Source organism: Peromyscus leucopus, chromosome 19 (assembly GCF_004664715.2).
Source record: "Peromyscus leucopus breed LL Stock chromosome 19, UCI_PerLeu_2.1, whole genome shotgun sequence".
NCBI lineage: Eukaryota > Metazoa > Chordata > Mammalia > Rodentia > Cricetidae > Peromyscus > Peromyscus leucopus.
The window spans coordinates 57,601,504-57,624,588 of NC_051079.1; the positions used below are offsets into that span (position 1 = coordinate 57,601,504).

General features: G+C 39.2%; 1 protein-coding gene across 4 annotated transcripts in view; it reads right to left on the bottom strand.

Annotated features, from left to right (window-relative positions):
• Positions 1-23,085, bottom strand: part of Rab27b (RAB27B, member RAS oncogene family) — a 148,205-nt gene that overhangs the window by 12,140 nt on the left and 112,980 nt on the right. For 3 of the 4 annotated variants that reach the window (XM_028864704.2, XM_037197196.1, XM_028864705.2), the window contains one exon: positions 354-525. In XM_028864704.2, coding sequence (XP_028720537.1) covers positions 354-506 — 153 coding nt within the window. In that variant the 5' untranslated portion in view covers positions 507-525. Of the gene's footprint in view, positions 1-353; positions 526-4,700; positions 4,801-23,085 lie in introns of those variants that run through there. The other variant, XM_028864703.2, reaches the window with a different exon arrangement.

Consider the following 23,085-nt stretch of genomic DNA (forward strand, 5'->3'; position numbering starts at 1 on the left):
AAGTAAATCCTTCAATTTTCTAAGAAATTTACCTTGGACCAATGAATTAATACTTCTAGTACTTTAATAAGTCAAAATTTGAAAGATTCCTTAATAATTCACAGAAAACACATTATCCACAAATTCAACAACTCATTTATTTTAGTGTGCTTTTGAAGACAGATAGTGTCACTCAATATTTTTCTATCAAAATGTTACTGGTAGTTGAAAATGTAATAAATAACATTCTGAAGTTTTGAGTTTCATGTGACAAAAAAACCCAGACACTTTGAAGTGCAATAAACACAATTTCTCAGTTCTTATTTGATACAAGAGAATAAGTAGAAAGGTTAAGAGTATAGTTAAAAACTTACCACACGTTTTTCCCGAAAATCTATTCCCACTGTAGTGATGAATTTGGGATTGAATTTGTTGTCTGTGTATCTGTAAAGAAATGTTGTCTTCCCTACTCCCGAGTCTCCAAGGGCCAGGAGTTTAATCAGATAATCATAATCTCCATCAGTCATAGTGATAGTCTTGGGGAGCCTGCACAGGAGAAGAACAAATATGATGAAGCTGAAGCTGATTTCCTCTGTCTGCTATCAGAATGCAACATACACTTAATTAATGACATTAACACCAAATGCCTCTATTGTGCAGAAATCCTGAAATAACTTGGTCAAAGCAGCTTCAAGTATGAGGGTACGCCTGCCGTTTTATCACTTTTCATCAGGGTATATAATAGCAAGCATTTGTATAATAGACATTGGCACCACAATAATAGACCTTAAAAAGTCAAGGACTTTTGTTTCCAAAACAAGTCTCTCGAGTATTAGCAGTGTGGTGCTCGGGAGAGGAGGGAGACACAAGAAGGGAAACCCTGCTGGAAATGAAACAGCAAAGGCAGAAAGTGATTGCAACTACGTGAGAAATGAAGAAATTGGAAAGGTTTGCATCTGATAATGAAGGAGAAGCTGTCTATTATATCCATACACAATATTCCCCTTTAGTCTTAAGAATTTAACAGCTAGCCTGATGCCCCTGAAAACACTGATCTGAAATCCTGCAGCAACAACTGTTAGAAATCTTCCTTCCCCAAACAAGGAAGCCTCTGTTCTGAATCAGTCTGTGTTGAGTAGTACAGCACTGATTTCCAAGCCTTGAGAGAGAGGCAGAGCAATTGCAAGGCATAGTTTGGCTATTCCGGTAATATGCCTCCTGTCTGGGTGAAAACATCTCTCATCTTTCTTCCAGTGCACAGGCCCCTCCTCCCCTGAAGCTGTGATGTCTGTGACTGCAGACCAGCCCTAAGCTAATGCAAATGCATCTCCAGAGGTTATTCTAAGGCGACTCATCTGAATGGCACCCTGCTCTATGGTTGTGAAGTTCCTACCATGACTCAAGATTTGCTACAACTTTCTGATTCATAGGTCACAGGTGCAGTTTGAAGGTTTCTTGAGTCCCGCCCCCATCCCCCATGGTCCAGACAAATCTCTCTCACCTGCAGTCCCACAGCAACTGGGACCCAAGTAAACACACAGAGGCTTATATTATTTACAAATTGTATGGCCTATGGCAGGTGTCTTCCTAGTTAGTTCTTATAACTTAACCCATTTCTATTTATCTATAAATTGCCATGTGTCCATGGCTTACTGGTACTTTCACATCTTGCTTCTCCTAGTGGTACTGGCTTCTCTCTAAACTCTGCCTTTCTCCTTCCTGTCACTCTCCTTGGATTTCCCACCTGCCTCTAAGCTGCCTTACCATAGGCCAAAACAGCTTATTTATTAACCAATGTGAACAACGTATACTCACAGTACAGAAAGACAGCCCCTAGCACACAGGAATGTGATTGTTGTATCCTACTACAAAGGGGGAGGCCTTTGAAGACTTTGCTAACATGGAAAACATTGCTCTATTATGAGAAAAAAAAAAAGAAGATATTCCTATTTATGCAAACCCAGGAGCCAATTTATTTTTTAAAACAGTCTATTCTGCAGTGATTAAAATTACAGTTCAAAATCAGCCTATTTGATGAGCTAAAGCATTCTAGTGATTTTCCAAAAATATAAAAATGGCCTGGGGGTGTAAGTCTGTAACTCCAGTTGTTTGGGAGGCTGAGGCAGGAGGATCACAACTTTAATTTCCTCCTGGGCAACTTCACCTGATTGTGTTACAAAATATGAAAAGGGATAGGGACATAGTTTAGTACACGTCACATATGAGCATGCATGTGTGAGAAACTGGATTCCATTCAAATCACCACTAAGCAACTGAATAGAAGCAGATTTTTGTGTACATAAACTTAATCCAAAATGCTTTTACTTTGCTATTTTTAAGTAGTAGTCCAAGATGAAAGATTTTATGTCCTTGGGTAAAACACTTGATGAAGATAATGAGCTATTTATCAAATAATTAATAATCATTAAGTTGCTTTAGAGATTTGCATCTTTTAAATATAACTAATTCCTTAAATCTGAACTACATTTCTTCTGCTAAATAGGACTGAATTGATTAGGAATGTGTGTTTCTTTCATAAAAGAATCTTTTTTTTGAGATAGGATAATTCATATCATGTTGTCCTTACATATGCCTCTCATGTAATTTGCCTTCATCACTGAATAGAACTTGCTGAGTCTTCTGACTATAAAGACTTTTGATTTCTTTTTAAACTATCTATACAAAGTATGATTGTGGCTTAGGAAGCATGTGCACCCATCAGCAGCTAGCCTTCCTTAGTGAAAGGGCACAGACAACCAAGGACACCAGACTCTTGTTGGAGACTTCTGCTGTAGGAGACTGCCTATACTTACCAACTCCCAAACTTGATGGCTCTAAATCAGAGCTTTGTAGTTGAATCTGCTTCGGCTCTCAGTCTTGGAGCCACATTGGTACCCAAACAGAATGATGCTCCCTACTGGAGGCTTGCATTACCATCTCTCTATCTTCTCTCTAAGTATCATTTTATTAACAGCCTGTTCATTTTTCCCCCCTGGGAAAAGGAAAACTTAAATTTATTCTAAGATACAGGTGATGACTGCCACCGTCTTTCCCAGGTCTAAGCCATAGAGGGACTGAATACCTAAATAGAAAGTAAAGTTGGAAGGTACCATGGCTCCCCAGAAAAATGAAAAGGATGGAGTTAAAAGAGTGTATCAGCATAATCTAAATTTTATTCACAATTCCTATATTATTTCACTTTATTGTTGACAGTCATAAGAGAGACTAAATCTCAAACAAAATCCATCAGCATATGAGTATTGAACATAAAGATGAAACCTTTTAAAAGGATATAGTTCACAATGGAGCTTCTGGCAGAGCTTGGGTGCACTTAATAGGTGAGAATGAATGCAAGGGGATCTGGGGATGTAGCTCAACTGGTCCAGTGTTTGCCTGAGATGAATGGGTTCACTCTCAAGCCCTGCACAAAATTGGCTGCAATTGTACATGCTTGTAATCCCAGCACTGGGAAGGATAGAGTAGGAAGGATCACAAGTTCAAGAACATCTTGGGCTATGGAGTGAGTTTGGGGCCAGCCTGGGATATAAAAGACCCTGTCTCTAAAAAATAAAATGAATTTAAAATAAAATCTCACAAAAACCAAACAAGAAAATTACAACATAGATTTCCAGACTAGAACATGATTGACGAATGAATGGAATCAACATTGTGCTTGTCATCCAAAGCAGTGGCCTTTATGGACTATGGTATTCAGTGGATCTTAGAGAAAGATTAACTAGCATGCAATCTTACAGCACAGCAAGGATCCAGACTAGGTGAGAACCAGGGAACCACTGCATGGGAGCTTACTGCCCATTTATACTACGAAGCTCTTAACCACTTGCCAACTACATGACGTAACATGTGTTCCTGACTGGTAGCCAATGTATTCTTTGTTCATTGTATACATCCTGCCTGGGGCAATACCAGGGCTGCCTCCAAATCAAGATCTAATCCAGCGTGAGCAGTGCTGGCCACCAGGGAAGAGTTTCTCTATGGCCCACATTGCCTTTGCTCTATAAATGAAGAGGGTTGGACACACTGTGGCACTGGACACAAATACCATATACAATGACTACAAAGCCTGGCACTGTGGAAAACATTTACTTAGTGCTTCCAATGTGCTCTTTGACCTATTAAAATAAGAATTCGAAGGTTCCTTTTTAAGGTTCTCTTGAAAATATTAAAATTCTGTTTCTCTCATGTTTATTTACATATACATTTATACTTGTACCTCTAAAATTTATTTGGTTTGCTTCTCTTTTTATTACCACACTACTTCCTGAGTCCTAAAATGATTGATGTAGATTTTTTTTCCTATCAGGTAAACACAGCAACACAAAGAAAAATAAAGCCTTGGTAAGATCTCCTTTTCCAAGAATTGGGATAGAAATTTATCTGGAAAGGATCAAAAGCTGACATGTTTTAACAACATTGTTTTTCTGTACGAAAATGGGTAATCTTGCCATTTCTTGGTTCTACTGGTCTAAAAAAGGACAAAAAGCCAGAATTTCCAGATCACGTCTGATTCTTGGTCTTTATCACAGTGTCACAGCTATGCCACAGAGCCAGGGGAACAGAGAGTGACAGAAGATGGGGTGCTGTGCTCAGAGCCCTTCAAGGGACAGCAAGGGGAAAGAAGAGGAGGGAAAAGATCTCAAATGCGTCCCTCCCACAGCTTCTGCAGTGTCTGAAGGCCAGCAAGAAAAGCAAATAATTACCTGGACCTCAGTGTTCGGTTGTAAAGACACACCGGAGAGGACGATAGACTTGCAGGACAGACTACTGATTTCCAGCTGAGCCAAATGCCAAGACTTTTCCTCATTTACTATAATTAGAAACGGAGTGCTGGTAGATAAGACAGTCATCCCCCCTTGTCAAGGAAACATCTTTCCAACAAACAGACCGCTACAGAAAACCAAACCAATCGAAATGCAGAGTTGTGGAGCCCAATCCTGTTGGATATATGTACAAAAGGCTCCTGTACCTAAGGCTCAGGGAACATTGTAGAGAAGCAACATTGCAGAGGAGAGGACAAAAAGAGTGTAAGAGCCAAGGATCAGGGAGTTTGATGTGAGCCTGTGTCTTGTGGTAACATCAGAAGCTACACCCACAAAGTCTCACCAACATGACTCCCCAAATGTGAGCTGAACAAGGATAACACCAATGAATACACCAAATGTGAATGGAAAAGCCCACGAGGCTTCAACCTCTTTCATAAATTTGTATTGCATTCATATATGCATTTGTATATACATATATCCCTAACTATAGCCCAAGGAGTCCATATAATGTTACTTAAACATATGTTTTCAAGGCTGTTGGCACTGACATTTGGTGTACTCTTCCCTAAAGGGGATCACTAATTGCTGGATCCAGAGCCCAGGACAATGGTGCAACAAAAGTACTCCAAGAATATTTGTTGAGTAAATGAATATATTTGCATTCCTCCTATCTAAAGCAAAAATTTCATGACTAATTTTGTGAGTAATTGATAAAAATGGGTTACTTCTAAAATTCATCACATGGATTCCTGTATCTCTGTGAGACAGGCATTTAGATTAATGGTCATTGTGGTACTTTCCAGTTAGAGACCTCTGCCTTTGCTTCTCAAGTGCAAGAGTTAAAGAAATCTGAAGCTGGATCTTAGGGGCAAAGAGCACTTACTGCTTCTATCAGAGGACCAGAGTTTAGATCCCAAAACCCACATCAACAAGTTAACCAATTCCTGTAATTCCAACCCCAAGAGAGCTGTCACTGTTTCTGGCCTCTGGGAACACACATGAGCATGTACACACATGTATGCACACACACACACACACACACACACACACACACACACACACACACACACACACACAAAATCTTCACTTAAAAATGAGTCTAAAATTCCCTTTGGCTCTTAAAATCTTTTCATCTCCTATTTTTCTGTAGGGTTTCCTGAGACTCTAGGGGAGATGTTTGATGGAGACACCCCATTTAGAACTGAGTGTTCTTAGGTCTCTTTGCACATTATCTGGCCATGGCTCTCAGTATTTGTTCTCAGCCACTCCAGGAGGAAGCTTCCTTGATGATAATTCTTCCCTCAATTGAATATTTTTATCTTAAAAGAACTATTTCGAGATCCTTGGAAGATAAATTCTCAAAGTACTATATGTTTTAAAAATAAGAGTTGTGCTCACACAGAACCTATGAATTTGGCCTAAAACAAGCCGGGGCTTGGAGAAGAGGGATCCTTCAGGGAAGCATTTCTTTGTTCATCTAAAAGACATTCTCTGGTACCTCTTGTCTGCATAGTTCTGAGGACAAATCATTTAGCACGTACTCACTGGCACCTCTTGTTTGCACAGTGCTGAGAATAGGGAGTTGCAGTGACCAGAATCAGGGGTAATATATGGGTAAAATTACTGGCCAGTCCACCAAATAACAATCTCAAGAATGCTCTGACAAGCTGTGACCTTATGACTTGAACTTATTCAGCTAATCAAGAACAATTGAATACTCTCAAGGTGCTTTGGAGATTTAAAAACAGTAAGCAAATAAAGCATGTGTGATATCATTTACACTCAGTGTAGATCATTTCAAAATACTCTTTCTTCAGCAATCTATATTTGATTGGCTGTGTGGGGCTCCAGCAGATCTATGTTAGCTTGTGAAACTTTCCTAGACCATGCTTCACTTCCTGGATGATAGTCAAAGTGGGGTTCCAACTATCTGATCTTGAAGCATTCATTTCCAGAGCTACTTTGTGTCCAGAATGTCAGAGTCAAATTATGGATGGCTAAAATACTTGGCATCTAGCCCATGAATGAATGGAACAGAAATATGCTTCGAAGGAGAAGTCCCTTCTAAAAGCTACTTTTTATTTAGTGGATTCGTCGGCATTATTTTAATGCTAGAAAGGTTTATCACAATTCATTTTCATTTCAGATGAAAAACTACTTAGCATTAATGAATGTGAGCTTATACCAAAGGTTCAGACTAAACTATATGTCTCTGTCAACTTAAATGAGCCTTATTCTAACAGGAGTGAATTTTTCTATTTGAAAAATGAAAACAGATGTATTTTTTTATCTGAGATCAAGAGTTATAATTTAATAAACTAATAATTTATTGAGCTCCAAAACTTGGCTTATGCTTGCAATAAAGGCTAGAAATTCCAACAGAGAGGCTTTACAAGTACACATTTATATTGACATGTTATTATTTGTACATATTAAATTCATTTGTAAGTCAATTTTTTTTTTACTCTGTAAATTATTTTTTCTAAAGTACCCCTTTAGTTTGGTTTAGTTTTATAGTATTGTGTTGGTTAGGTGCCAATTTAAAACAAACTGGGCTGGAGTCATTCAAGAAGAGAAAACTGATTACGGAATTGCCTTTATTAGACTGTGGGCACATCTGTGGAGCACTTTCTTGATTAATGATTAATATTGAATGGCCCAACCCATTGTGGAAGATGTTACCCCTGTTCAGATGGTCCTAGATAGTATGAGGATGCAAGGTGAGCAAGCCATGGAGAGCAAACCAGTAAGCAGTGTTCCTCCATGGTCTCTGCATAAGTTCCTGCCTCCAGGTTCCAGCCTTGATCTCCTGCCCTGACTTCCCTACATGATGAGCTGTTACTTGGAAGTCTATGATAAAATAAACCCTTTCCTGCTCAAGCTGATTTCAGACACAGTGTTTATCAAAACAATAGAAAGGAAATGCTTTGAAATCATATACACTTACTTAGTTAGGGTTACTATTGCTATGAAGAGACACCATGGCCACAGGAACTCTTATAAAGGGAAGCATTTTATTGGGGCTGGCTTACAGTTCAGTGGTTTAGTTCATTATCATCATGGTGGGAAGCATGGCAGTGTGCAGGCGGGAATGGTGCTGGAGAGGTAGCTGAGAGTTCTACATCCAGATCAGCAGGCAGCAGGAAGAGACAGTGGGACACTTGGCCTGGCTTGAGCATCTGAAACCTCAAAGCCAAACTTCCAAGAAGGCCATACCTGCTCCAACAAGGCTACTCCTCCCAATATTGCCACTCCCCATGAGCCTCAGGGGGCCATTTTCATCCAAACCACCACACTATACATTCCAAAAAAATTAAATATGTATTTATTGAGTTTATTATTTAAATTTAAGAGATTATAAAGATACTGAAATCATCAGTAAGGTAAAGATGAAGGCAAAGATCAATTTGTTCATTTCTCAATATTTCATTTTAATTACACTTGGATCATTTTTTTTATCTTGCATTTTCACTCATTTTAACTTATAAGTAAAAGAAAATTGCCATTATTAGGTAGTTTTTATCTGATGTAATTTCTTATTCTGGACTATGAACAGATCTAGTAATAAAAAGGAAACTTGGTAGGGACATACACAAATGTGCATAAAATAATTATTCTTGGTAATTCCAAACTGGAAGCAAACCAAATGGTCCCCTATTGGGTGTGTACATGCAATGTGGTATGTCCATGATGGAAGGTTATTTAGTTCAGAAGAAGGGAATGGGGTATGTATACATGCCATTATCACACAGAAAACTTGAAAATCTTTGGTGAATGAAGCCACAAGCAAAAGGCTACATAGTTTACAATTTTGTTTGTGTGAAAGTTTCTGAAAAGATAAATTCATCGAGACAGTTTATCAGGAACTAGGGAAAGGAAAAACTGTGAGTGACAGCTATTGGGTATGAACTTTGGTGAAAATTTCCTGGATTTAGAAATTGACATTGGAATAACTTCATGAATATACTACAACCATTGAAGTGAATGCTTCAGACGCCTTATTCTGTTGTATATATCTCAACAAAACCATTTATTAGAAGCCCAGTAGGGTAAATGCTATTTTATTTTTCAAGTAATTGTTGGCCTAGCTAAATTTATGGATCTTTGCTTACAATGCAATAACTTGCTAGTAATTTCCATGCATATTCAAAGAAAAATGCACACACCAAACCCAATGCAAATGGTCTGCATAATGTGCACTCTCTATATGATTATCACAAATAAAATGGTTTCTTATTCATAAAAATAGTTTTTTTTTAATTTGGCAGGAACTTCACAAGCAATCTTCTGTGCAAGTATATGCTGGAGATCAGGACACCAGGTGAGAGTCTGAGAGAGAGATGATGGGTGTCTCACCGTGATGGAGTAACCCTGGAAGGCAACTTGATCTTGTGTGTTCCTAGTGAGTCTGACCATCAGTATCCTCTGGGGAGTTCAGATTCCAACTTCTACACCTCTCTGGGCTGATTAGAACCTCTGTAAGCTGACCCTGGAACACAGAGGTTAATACTCTGCTAAGGCAAGATGGAGCCACAGCCAAGATGGACCCATCTTTCCTTATCAGTGTGGTTCACCTTGAGTCATGTGTAGAAGTGACAGAAAAAGTTGAAACCCCATGATTTCTTCTGGCAGTTGAAAACCCATGACTCCTTCAAGCCACCCAGCCAGTGTAGAAAAACCACGGGAAAGAAAAAAGGAGTCTGTTTATCTAACTTGATCCTGTTATGGTCTAAAGCAATTTCCTCTAGTTGATTGTGAGCCTCCAGTCTTGGCACACAAGCAATGACTGATGACTTCTTCTGATGGGAACTATTGCTGCCATTCCCTTGACATGGGGCCCTGCGACACAGCATTGTTCTCAGATAGTCTACGCTTTGTTTCCATGGAAAACAAGAGCCAGCTCCTGAGACATCATAACCACTCATTCACAATACATGTACAGCAGATGTCACATAAACGTCTCAAATTAACAAAGCAAGCCTCCAGGACTTTTGAAACATCTAGAATATTGGCCCAGGAAAGCTTTTTTGGCTTGCTTGGTTAGTGGGCTGCACGGCTCATTTATTCTAAAGGAATATTTTAAGGGAAAAAAAAAAGGAAGAAAAAACTTTACTGGGTTCTTTAACCTTGGACTTCTGGTTGAGACAAGAAAAAAATTAAAAAGGAGTAAATCTCTTGGCAATCTACACAAGATCTATCCCATATATTTCTTTCAAGACTGTAAAATGCTAGTGGTAGTGTGAGAGGATTAATCATTGCAGAAGCAATAGGATGTATGTACAGAGCCACAGCCTCCCCAAGTCAATCTCATACCAGAAAATGGGATTCCCAACTTAGTGGCTCGCAAATTTGTCTGCTTTAAGAAAATCCTTCTGCCTCAGGCATAACACCCACCCTCACCCCTGCTGTGCCAGTAGATCTGAATTCTGGTAAGGAAATGCCACCCACTATGAACCAGATGATCCAACTTTCTTTGCTGCTGAGTAATAGCATACATGAAAAGATATTAAATTTATATTGTAAAGTGGAGCTTCTAAGAATATCATTAATCAAAAAAAAAGATACAGCTTCAAATTAAAGTTATCTTTTTGTTTTGAAATAGTTATTCCTTGGTGCTGAGGACTGAACTCTGGCTTCATGAATGCTGAGCAAGTGTTCCACCAGGGTGTCCTAAAATCAGTCATACATGCTTTAATTGACAAAAAATTGCATGAAATTATTATGTGCAACATATTTTGAAATATGTGCACATTGTGAAATGGCTAAATGGAATTAATATATATGCATTGACTCATGTAATTATCTTTATGTTTGTAATGAGAATATTTTAAATTCACTTTTGGCAACATTAAAGGTATAATACATTGTGAGGCTAGAGTGACAGTACAGTGGATAAAATCACTGGCTGCTCTTCCAGCACACCCAGGTTTAGTTCCTAGCACCCACATGGCGGCTCACAACTGTGTGTAATTCCAGTCCAAGGGATCGTTTGCCCTTTTCTGACCTCCTTGCACACAAGGCAAGCACATAGTACACAGATACGCATGCAGACAAAACACTCACACACATAAAATAGACATTTTAAAAAATATATAAAATATGTCATTATTAACCATAGAAACCATGCTAAGCAATAGTTTTCTTAAGCTTCTCTCTTAAAATGTTGTATACTGTGACCAAAATCTTCCCAGTCCCCACCTTCTACATGTCTGTTTATTAAAAGCCTTTACTAACTCTTCAAATATTAATGTAATAATGTTGAAAATTAGGCTCGTTTGCTAGCAGGCTGCTGCACTGAGGAAGTCATATAGACTTCTGCTTTGCTTAGTTATCTGCAAAAAGGCATCATAATCAAAATATCTACCACGAGCTCTGCCTCTGCAACGTGACACAGCCTAATGAGATAGCTTCTCTGGATTCATGGCAGATAGTTATGAAAATAAGATGAATGTTATGTTATTAAAATTTTCACATTCAAAAAAATAATTTTAGATAGCTCATGTAACCATGGCATTGTAAGAATAAGAAAGATAAAAATTCCCAGAATTATTAGGGAAGATAATATTTGCTGGTTATTGTTGTAGCTGATATTTCATAAGCATCTTGTGAGTAGTGAGTACTGGGGTGGAGAGAATCCATCCACAGGGACTGAAGTCACAGCATAGAAAACGATGATCTCACAGTGACTCCATACAGTCCGTAGATCTTAGGTTAGAGGAAATTTCCGGGTCTGGATTTTTATTTTTGCAACACCTACAGTCTAACGGTGATGAGTGACGAAGATTACTGCACACTCCTCTTGATCCTAACTTGGTGAGGAGAATCTTTGTGTCAGAGATTCTATTTGGAATGTATTCTACTTCAGAAAATTTAGCGCTCTGAGACTGATCGGAATCCAAAGGAGAGGAACACTCCTATGGAGGTGGGGGAGGGGCAGAATGTATGCTTTTTTTCAAGTAGGTGAGAGGACAGCTGGGGTTTGAGGAGGGAAGGGGGGGGAAAGCAAGTTGGAATGAGTCTTGGGGTGGGACGTGGCTCCAGTGTGGGAGACTCGGTTTGGATGTACAAAGTGTTCTGGTGGCTGGGGTGGATGAAGTTGGCTATCCAGAATGAAGGGTTGACTGGATTGCTTTAGCATGAGGCAGGCATTAGAGTGTCTATCTCTGGGTTTAGAAGTATGATTGGAGACATTTCTACCCACACAGTGAATTACTTAGTCCTTTGTTCTAAAGCAGTTGTGGGTATATAAAATACCTGCCTGAATATTCAGGCACTCTGATTTTTTTTTTCCACTCCCGTCTTCCCAAGAAATTGAGAGCCATAAGAATTTTGGAGTATGAGCCTAATATAATTAAGGTAATAGACCCAGAAAATCAATAATCAGTGCAGATTTGATAATGTTTTTAAACTAAAATAAAGTCAGCAAATACCTCAGAATAAAGGTGATATGGATATCCCCAAGAAAAGACATAAGCTGTGTTTTAGACAGTTGCTTTGACTTCTGCGTAAGAAAGCACAAGATGATTTCAGCCATTCAGGGCCCTGCTGGAGCTCTGACTGGAGACAGTTGCCTACTAATTACTAAGAACCATGTTACTAAGACCATGGTTTACTTCTTAGCAGTAACCCAATCAGCTAACCATCACTTAAATTCACCTAACACTTTCCTGTATACAACATCTGTAACACAGTTTTGGTCACCATTCAGCCCCGAGTTGCTCCTGGTGGACTAAACTGTCATTAGTGCCCAGAAACATAGCTCTGGTAGACTGTTCAGTTGGAACAAAGCATGAAGTAGTTTCATGGTTTCTCATTTAGAACCTGGCAGGATTCTGATGTTCTGACAAGACAGCATGATTCTCAGTGTTACAGCTACCACATTCTTTAACTTTGGGGCTGGTAAACAGTTTGTCGGCCAATGACAGTTTTGGCTGGCAGATGTTGTGAAATGTTTTAAGGTGAGTGTGGTACAGCTGTAACACCAATGTTCAGTGAGTGTCTATGACTTCCGGTTTAGTTGCAAATCCCTTAGCTTCTGCTTCATCCTCTCCTTTTCCCAGCATTACAAACTCCAAACAACAGCCACCCCTGAGGACCAAGACACTAACTCTTAGAAACAACTCCTGCAACAACCTGAGCTAGATAAACACTGGTCCCAAGACCCCTTCACCGGGAATTATTCTTCAGCTGTCAGAATCAAAACATCTGATGGTCTTCAAACAGCATGGCTCAGGGAGGGACACAGTATTCTGGCTTTCTAACTGAAAGTGGAATAGTGTTAATTTGCAGGGAAATAATGCACCCTGTTCATTTACAGATAATAGGGGCTAGCAACAGAAAACAGATCCTCTGTTTTCTTTGTATTTCAGGAAAAGGGAAGAAACAGGCAAAGTGAGAAAGACCTCATTCCCAATCAAGCCCTCCTGCACGGTGTCATTTCCTCCCTGGAAGGAAAGCATTTCCTGTCCTTGAGTTCTCTTTGGTGGTCTTTGTTTGGAACTCAGTCATTTCTTTCATCTTCTCAGGGTACGGGCCTGAAATAAACTCGAATTTCCTTCCATCAGTTCTCAATCCCAGAGTATTAGCTTTCACGTGGTGAGTAGCTGGGTGTGGGTCTAGAAAGAACACTCTGCTGAAATTACACTTATGAGAAGTTTCCTAGTGGAATAGTGAGTTGTATTTTTGCTTAATGCTTCCTAAAACTGAAAAAGTATGTTTAAGTTAGAAATACATTCTCTTCACTGCTCAGATATGTCACACTTCTTCTTGAAGAAAAATCCAAAATCAGAAAGAACAAAACCAGGAGCTACAGTTTAGCTAAATGGAAGAGTGTTATATAACAGTTCCTAAAGAAGTCGGGGCTGGAGAGATGGCTCAGTGGTTAAGAGCACTTGATGCTCTTTTCCAGATGACCCGAGTTTGGTTCAGTTTCCAGCACCACAGGGGTGCTCACAACTGCAATTCCAGGAGACCTGCAACCTTTTTCTTGCCACTGAATGCATCAGGCATGCACATAGTACACTTACATGCATCCAGGCAAAACACTCATAAATACAACATAAAATCAATTAAGTCTTTAATTAAAAAAAAAAAAAAAAAGAAGCTCTTATGGGCCTACAAGACAGTAAAGTGATTAAAAGTGCTTGTTGCCAAGCCTGATGACTTGATTTCAATCCCTAGTTCCCTTGAGGGTAAGCAGAGAACAGATTCCCTCAAGTTGTCCTCTGACCACACACACAGGCACACATACACACACACACACACACACACACACACACACAGACAGAGAGAGAGAGAGACAGAGAGAGAGAGAGAGAGAGAGAGAGAGAGAGAGAGAGAGAGAGAGAGAGAGAGACCAAGTCAAAGTGATTTTTTAAATAAGCTTTGTCTGTGTTCTGGAATTGATCCTTCTCATTTCCATAAAAGACTATAATTTCTGAGACCTTTAAGGAAAACAACAGATGAACTTAGCACTTTAAGCCAGACCCTGAAAGGTTAATGTTAATGGTGGGGAGCAATTGCCATAGGTTGTCACCAAGAGTGGACAGCACCCTACAGTGACACAGTCTATTTGACAGATGGTCTGCATCTCAGAGAAGTTCTTGGCTCTCAGCAGGAAGGGATCTTCCCATGCACTTTGCGTTTTCTTGAGGAAAAATACACTCTTCTTTTTCCTACCCTGCTTCATCAGTGTCTAGTAACCTTAACTGTCCGTGGGAAGTTCCTTCCAGACAAAAGCATGGTCTTGCTGCTGGAAATAGTCCCAGTAGATGATATTATCCCAAAGGAGACACTGTTGGCTTTGAAGACTGAAGACATATATATTAAATTTCAGAGATATAAATTTCAAGTGCATAGAATAGGAGACCAGAAATGTTACACATTTTTCTGTGTGTTTCTGTGGACACAATAAAGTGAACATAGCATCGTGTGTGACTAATGGAAACATTTTAAACTAAGCTTGCCACTGCCTTTCTTGGATAACTAGTCACTCAGCAGTTAGCTATCTAGTTTATATTAAAAATAAAAGGCTAACATTAAGAAAAAGTGGGGGCGTGGTAGTGCACACCTTAAAATCTTCAAACACCATCTGAAAGAGATGATTTTCTCTAGTGTCTAAGAGAGAAACTAGTTTTATAAATTCAATTGAAAATAAACTGTTTTGGTGAAAAATCACAAATGTTAGCAAACAATATACTGTATCTCACAGTAGATATGCGATTTTTTGTGAACAACACAAATGAATAAATTATAAGGGCTGGTGATGAAGATACAGGTAAAAAAAATTTTTTTCAAGCAAACAGCATAAACTGGGATAAGCAAGCCTTGACAGTAAAAGATGAACATGGTCCTTCGGCATGCAGATGCAAGCCCACCTACACATGCATGTGATTGCACACATGTTCAAGCATGCAAATCCATGAACACCTGAACTTGCACATGTGTGCACACAGCAGAGCACACTGAAACACTACCAGGCTTCTGACACAATTCCTAAAACCCAGTCTATTATTTATTTGATATTTTCTGTTGGGGAAGTTTGTGGAATAATTCAGAAATATACTTAACTTACAACTCAAATTTTATAAAATATAAACTGGAATTTTTTTCTATACCTATGATTCAAACCAGAAGAGTGAGATATCTTCTTTTTCTTGTTGATTTTTTTTTTTTTGAGACATGATCTACCTATGTAGCACAGACTAGGCTTACTATTATAACCCCTCTGCCTTAGCTCCCTGGGTGCGGGTGTTATGGTATTACAGGCATATGCCACCACGATCAGCTGAGATACGCTGTCTTTTGTTTGACAGGGCACGATGCAGGTCATTCCTAGGTCTCCTTATCTGGAATTAAAGCGGTATCATAAATGCACAGAGGAGGATAAACCTGACAGATGTTCGTGACAGGTGCAGTGACAGGTCGGGAAAACATCCCACCTTCCTGCTGAACTGAACCTAACCCGGTTGCCCACTTGGAGTTCAGCATCAGCTGAGATAGTGGGATGCTTCAAAGCAAAGATAACAAAAAGCTGCCCAGTGACACTTCCTTAAGGTTCTTTCTTATCCCTGCCTTTGATAAAAACTAGCATATTGAACAGTCATAGAATCTCTCTGCATAGAACATCAAAGTCTGAAAAGAAGAAATAAAAAAAAAAAAACAAGTAGAAAAGGGGGAGTTAGTTTTGAAACATTTAAAAACAATTGCTGTGAAGTGTTAATTGACAAAGCAGGCATGGTGGCTTGGGCCTGTAAACTCAGCAATCAGGTATCTAAGGCAAGAGGATTGCTATCACTTCAAAGCCAGCCTGAGCTAAATAGCAAGATCCATGTCAATCTGGCTTGCATTATGAAATATTGTCTCAAAAAAACCAAATGGAAAAAAAAATAAAAGAAAGAACATGAATTTAGCCCTGTATGTGTGTGGGGGGGGCGGGGGGGGGGAGGGAATGGGTGGAGTATGTGATCAGGACCAGATTCCACAATCCCTTCTAGCACAGCTCCATTCATAAAGCAAGGGCCTGGGGTTGGCGGAAGGCTCTGCTGTTGAAAGTGCTTGTTGCTCTTGCAAATGAGTTCTCAGAATTCTTGTTATGAGACTCATAACCACCCATAACTCCAGCTCCAGGGGCTCTAAAGCTCTCTTCTGGCCTCCTTGCACCCCCATGTATGCAGAACACTACACACACACATGCACACACACACACACACACACACACACGCACACACATACACACACACGGGGCAGGGCACCACACAGACACACAATACACATAAATAAAATAAATCTTCAAAAATAAATAAATAAAGCAAGGATGATATGCTACTAGATTCACTCACCTCACAAACATACACTGAACACCTACCATACAGAGAATATGCTGTTTATCTGGGGCCCAAATGAAATGATTTAAACATTCCTATCCACTGGTCTCTGCCCTCACCCACCTCAACAGCTAAAAGCTGCTAAACCTCACAAGCCATAGGTCACTCAGCACAGACCACGCATCTAGGTGTTCTGTTACCAGTGTCCACGTTCATTCTCAGAGGGGTCCTCATGGATGAAATGCATGGTCCTTGCAACCAACAAAAGCCTCTTAATTTGTTCTCTTCCCATTAAACTGAAAACAGACCAGAACCAAAATATCTGTGTGGCCTGTGATGTGACTTCAATAAGTTTCCTGCTAATTTTCTACACCTACTTTCCTAGGTTCCTTGAAGGAGATGAGTCCTAGCCTGTCTCATGGTCTTAATGCTCACAGTTACCCTATATTATGCTTAACATCTCTGCATTTTCATAGTTGTCTACTAATTATCATTCAGTTCTTAGCTTCAATAGTTCTTCCTCAGAGAGATCTAATGGACATCCATTTACATCTAAAACTATCTCTACACTCACTTGCTAAGGTTTTGTTCTGCTTCAGTTAGTACATAGTCCCAGTACCTAGCCAATAGCTTTCACCTTATTTTTCACTTCCCTTCGCATGTAGAGCTTGAATTCAGGGAGAAAAAAATCCCCATTTATTCTGTTTGCTTTTGGAGCCTAGACTAGAACAGGTGCTCAACTAATGTCTGGTGAACATATGTCCTGCTAATTCTGATTTGTATAATACATTTATGGGTCTTAGAAAGCTTCATCTCATACAGTAACTAAAACTGAAATTTCTGCATGAGAAAAAGTATCTTTTTCCCTCAAAGTGACCTTATGTATTAAACTCACAGAAGAAACCAATGTAACAACCCATCACAAGGCTTCCCTGTAGATGAATCCTCCACAATGAAGGACCCCGAGTGAGCACAGAGATTATAGTTTTGCTTCCTTAGTTTTCAGGACCTTACAATAAGTGTTGGGGATGGCAGGATGCTTGGAAGGTCTGCATGCTTCAGAGTAAAGTTATTAGAGTGTCTCACTCAAGAGAAACACTACCTCCAAAACTCTCTTCTATCTGTATGAAAAGCTGTTGACGAAGCGACCATTTATGTCAGACATCAAATTTTGATGGCCAATAATACAAGTAATCCACATTTCAAATGCGATCAAGAGTCTTGCTTCATGTGTACATGAATGGCAAGCATTTGAAGAAATCTTAATGAAACCCTTGTAAACTGTGGTACATATAATGGAGGAGTTGTTATGTTTTTTACATTGGACTTGATCCTTCAACAGATGATAAACTGATTTCTCTCTAAGGGACTGAATGCATGCACAGATTTCAACTACGTTGAATTGCTGTGACCCACATTACAAAGATCTTACAATAGGTTTGGCTCTTAATTCACATGATTTACGATCCAATCACCATGTATTTTTAAATGAAGTTAACTATGTGACAAAGGCTGGCTGAAAGAAATCTCTTATTTTTAAACCACATTCTCTACCCTTAGCACTTTCTTAAATCAGCCTCTGTGGACAGTTTTTGAATATACTGGAAGACCTGCCTTGCCCTTAGCATCTGTCCAGCCACTCAGCCTGAAGTCCTCATGAAATAGTTTGATTCGGTAAAGTCATTAAACTCACTGCCTCCCATAATCACCCAAGCAAGCCCTTTGAGGCAATAGGACTCAGTAGTGTTACTAGTAACAAGAGACACAAACTATCTGTTTACTAGGGAGGGCAAAACAGGAAAGTACTGGAATAGGGCAACTCGCATCAGTGAATTTCCCAGTGATAGAGTAGAAGAGAAACTGGCAATAATTAAGGATAAGGGTGGCCGGGCAGTTGTGGCGCACGCCTTTAATCCCAGCACTCGGGAGGCAGAGGCAGGCAGATCTCTGTGAGTTCGAGGCCAGTCTGGTCTACCAAGTGAGTTCCAGGAAAGGCGCAAAGCTACACAAAGAAACCCTGTCTCAAAAAAACCAAAAAAAAAAAAAAGGGTGATGGACAGATGGAAGGCCACCTAAGAAATTGTGAGAGGATTTCCAAAGTGATGCTCCCATCTCTCCTCCCACATAACTTTGTTTTAAGCTGACTGTAGGGCTCCGTTATGATAAATTCCAATTCTTTGTATCATAGCTGGTCTCAACCCTCCTTGTTGAGCTCTTCAGAGTCTGAACGGAATTATGAATAATCTTCTTTTCACTAGTGTAATCTGACTGAATCTATTACACTTTGCACCGATAGACAAGTCTAAAATGAGATGCCGTGAAATGATGGGGGGCAAAAGGGGACTATCAAAGTACTCAGCTAGAATTTATAAAAACACAAGCCTTACTGGGTTCCACAAGTAAAAGAAACCACAGGCAGAAAGCCACAGAGCAAAAACTACAAGAAACAAAAGCCAGCTGAAGAAAGAGGGGGGAAAGGAAATGAAAGCCTTGGGGTGGGGGTGGGTGATACTCAAAGGTCTGAGCTAGACAAAGGGTGGGCAGTTAAAAGTCCTGATGGGAATGATACATATCTCTCCAAGAGCCTGTGAGATCTAATCTTTTGACCAAAGGAAGGTGGAGCAACAAACACCAGTGTGAGGATGTACTGGAGGTTAAGGCACACTCGATCCTCACACTTTCTGAAAATGACAGAAGTTAGAGATTCAAAGTACCAAGAAGTCAACCTACTTTGCAGCTCTCTGCTCTCACGGTTTTTACAAATCCTTTGTTGCTGTCACAGCATTATTCTTTGGCTTCTGGGCTCACCCTCAATCCCTAATTACTAGAATCATTCAAATTGTGGTTTCATGTGTTCTGGTAAAAGCCAGTCCACAGTTTGCCACAGATTGCCAGGCATCCAACACATTTTCTGTTTGATGATGGTTCCTGGAGCCTCCACTGTATACCCATCTGGTGTTTTGGTGAATGTTGAGTTTTTTTTGTTTTGTTTTGTTTTTTAATTCAGTTGACCTCCTCAAGATGCTTTCCAGGTAAACAAAGACTGTTGAAATCAAAAGAAATCAGGATTGAATTTTGGCTTCACAGTCCCTGAACACTTGTGCCATCAATAACATGGTACTCCCTTTCCTAAATGACCCAGACCACAGCACAGGCTCACTTTTCAAAGACTGTATGAAAATAGTCCAATAAGTTGAATATGCATTTACTGAACATCAATTATTTGCAAGAGGATTTCAGAATTGCTGTAAATATGGAGACAAACAAACTCAGCTAAGTCAGTTTCTTCTTTTCTCTCTGAATTTATGACTCAAGTTCATTGGAAGACATCACTGTCAGGAAATGACCCTGAAACAGATATTCACACTGTGTTCTCTTTGCAGAAACTCCCATGGTTTTGTGGTTTGTATCTACACCACACATGTCAAAAGGAAAAAAAAAAAGAACACATCCGTAAAGGAAGAGAATGAAGATACTCGGAAAATGCAGGAACAAGATATCGATGCCTAGTGTTTTAATTTAGTTCTTTATTTCACTCTCACATCATGTTAAGGGTATGACATTCACAGTTTGAAGAGCATGGCAAAGTCAATTAGCATAAGAACCAATTTCCTTTCCCATAAACCATAACTTGTAACAATTATGTCCTTTCAACTCTTTGTCATTTATTAGCTTTACATGCTCAGGTGATCCAGGGCAGGTGAACCAACAAAGGTAAAATCCAGTTCCACCTCATAAAGCCTTAAACAGAAATAGAACACTTGAGTCAGAATTTGACTTGTTTGGTTTGGATGCTGATTCTTTCTAGAAGGCATCTTGTCCATCAGGCCTCAGCCGAGACAGAGAAACCACTGTGCTCACTCCCCGCATTAAAGGTTGGAGTCTGGGAATTCAGTTCAGAAAGGAGGAATTTCAAAATTACAACAGATTAAGATGTATTTTGTAAAGACTTTGGGTTCAGATTGTGGTTTGAATCATAGCTTGCCTAATTACCAGCTACTGGAACAATTTCTTCAGCCTGGGTCTTAGATCGCTTTGTAAATAGGGATGGGTAGGGAAAAACACCACCAGTGAAGTGAGACCCAGCAGATGGTGAGATGTTCAGTAGATATAGGTGAGTTCTTTGTATGAAATACTCCAACTATTTTTTTGCAATCTTTGTACTTTTTTGGTACAAAAATTGGTATAAATTTCACAACAGCAAATAATCATTAATAATCATTCCCATTTTATTTATTAGACTTAAATGAGGATTAATTAATACAGAACTCTCATGTTATTGAAGTGTACATCTCAGGAATACTTGCAGAATGTTCACGTCCTAGGAAGAAAACTTATTTTTGAGTGATTGCTAAAATATATTAGTAAAAATAGGTATGTGTTGTTTGTTAAAACTCACTGAACCAGAAACATAAAATGGATACGTTTATGTGTGTGTGTTGAATGTGTGTGCAGAGGTGTAAATTGCTTCTCAGTTAAAGACCCTCAGTGATTTTAAAAGAATTGTGCAAAATTCTAGCCTTCAGAGAGTCTGGTGAAATGGGTCTGGGGTGTGTGTGAAGAGTTGTAAACTACGCCAGGTGACCTAATGCAGTGGACAAAACAAAAAGGCAAGATAAAACAATGTGATTAGCAATTTAAGGACGTCAGATTTAGCAATTAAGGTTCAGAAAATCCAGTTATATTTAGATATTAGATAAAACGCCAATTAATTTGTAGTGTAAGTATGTCCCGATTGAATTGCATGGCCTATATTTCATTTGACAGCTCCAGATAGCTTGCTAATTCTTGTACAAAACAAGAGGAACAGAAAGCATCTGTGCCATCTAGGAATGACCACTTCTTTCTGGGTAATTAATCTGCATTTTGACTTCTGAACCACAGAAAATGTTACACATTTTAGAATGAATATTATTGTGAATTTAAGTAATTTCTAGCAGAAACTAAAATTTGATGTATGAAGACGAAACTAACACATGATACAAATCCCAGCATGGAATGGAGGGGACCTCGTAGGCTCACACTTAGATGAAGTGCTACTAGCAGTTAATGACTGCTGAGAGAGGGAGAATTAGTTTTCCCCAGTGATGGAGCCCCGTGATTGGTTATTCAATATCAAGTTGTCATCCCTAGAAACATATACTTCCTGGCAACACCTACTGGACTCAACAGATTGTATTCACATATTATTTGTTTATATGTATACATAACAACAACAATTAAAGAAGAGGAGGACATGAGCATGGGAGGAGAGGTCATAGAAAAAGTAGGAGTGGGAGGAGGAAATGATATAATTGTACATATATAACTACATTATTATATACATGTATATATATAATTTTTGAACTTACAATGTAATTACATCATTCCCCTCTTTCCTCTTCAAACCTTCCCATATACCCCATATACTTCTTTTCTTTCAAATTCAGGGCCTCTTTTTTCATTAATTGTTATTATGTGCATATGTATATGTGTATGTAATATATATGTATACATATATGTATATGTGCATGTAATGTATATACATACACATATAGTCCTAAATACAACCTCTTCAGTCTGTGTAATGTTACTTGTAGGCATGTTTTTCAGGACTGACCATTTGGTATTAGATAACCAATTGGAATACTCTTCTCTGGGAAAGACTATTTCTCTCACTCTTAGCACTCTTTAGTTGCTGGTAGATTTTTGCGTGTGTAAGTCTGAGGCCTTGTGGTCTTCCCACTGTCCACTTCAGTATGTCCATCTCTGTAACAGATGCAGACCAGTAGAGAAAACCACAACCAATCAAATTACAGGGTTATAATTCTATTTTAGCTAAATGGAAAAAGAAAAAAACTAACAGGAATGATTTAACTACTTGAATTTATTGTACTCTGATTTTGCAGTGTCGTGTGTAAACAGAATTAGTACTGATAATCACTTGTTGAGTTGCCAGAGTACAGCAGAAATTAATATTAACCACCTCTCATTGAATTGTTATCATGCTTGTCACTTTACATATATTAATTCATTTACTTCTCACAAGAATCAAGGGCAGTTTGCAAAGGACTGAAACTCAAAAAGGTAAGTGTTTTGCTTCAAGACCACACAGCTCAGGTCAGTCCTGGAATTCGAATCCAAGTCTGTCAGAGTCTCCAGCCTGTTCCTTTCAAATACAACTCGGCACACTACAACCTGCCAGAACACATGTTCCTTAAATGCCAGAATACTAGGCATGAAGTTCAATAAAGAGAGGAAAATGATCAACAAGTGGCTTCACATTCCAGCATCACTCTCTCACTGTGGAACATGACATGTAAGCAAATTAGCCCTCCCTCCCTCTCTCCCTCCCTCCCTCCTTCTTTCCCTCCCTTCTTTCTTTGTTCTTTCCTTTTTAAGCAAGTTCACAAGTATACACTGTGCACTGCCCATGCACCAGAAAAACTGCTCATAAACAGCATTTATGCAAATGTGACCAGATTTGATTGGGAGTTCACCTTTTAGAAAGTTCTCCC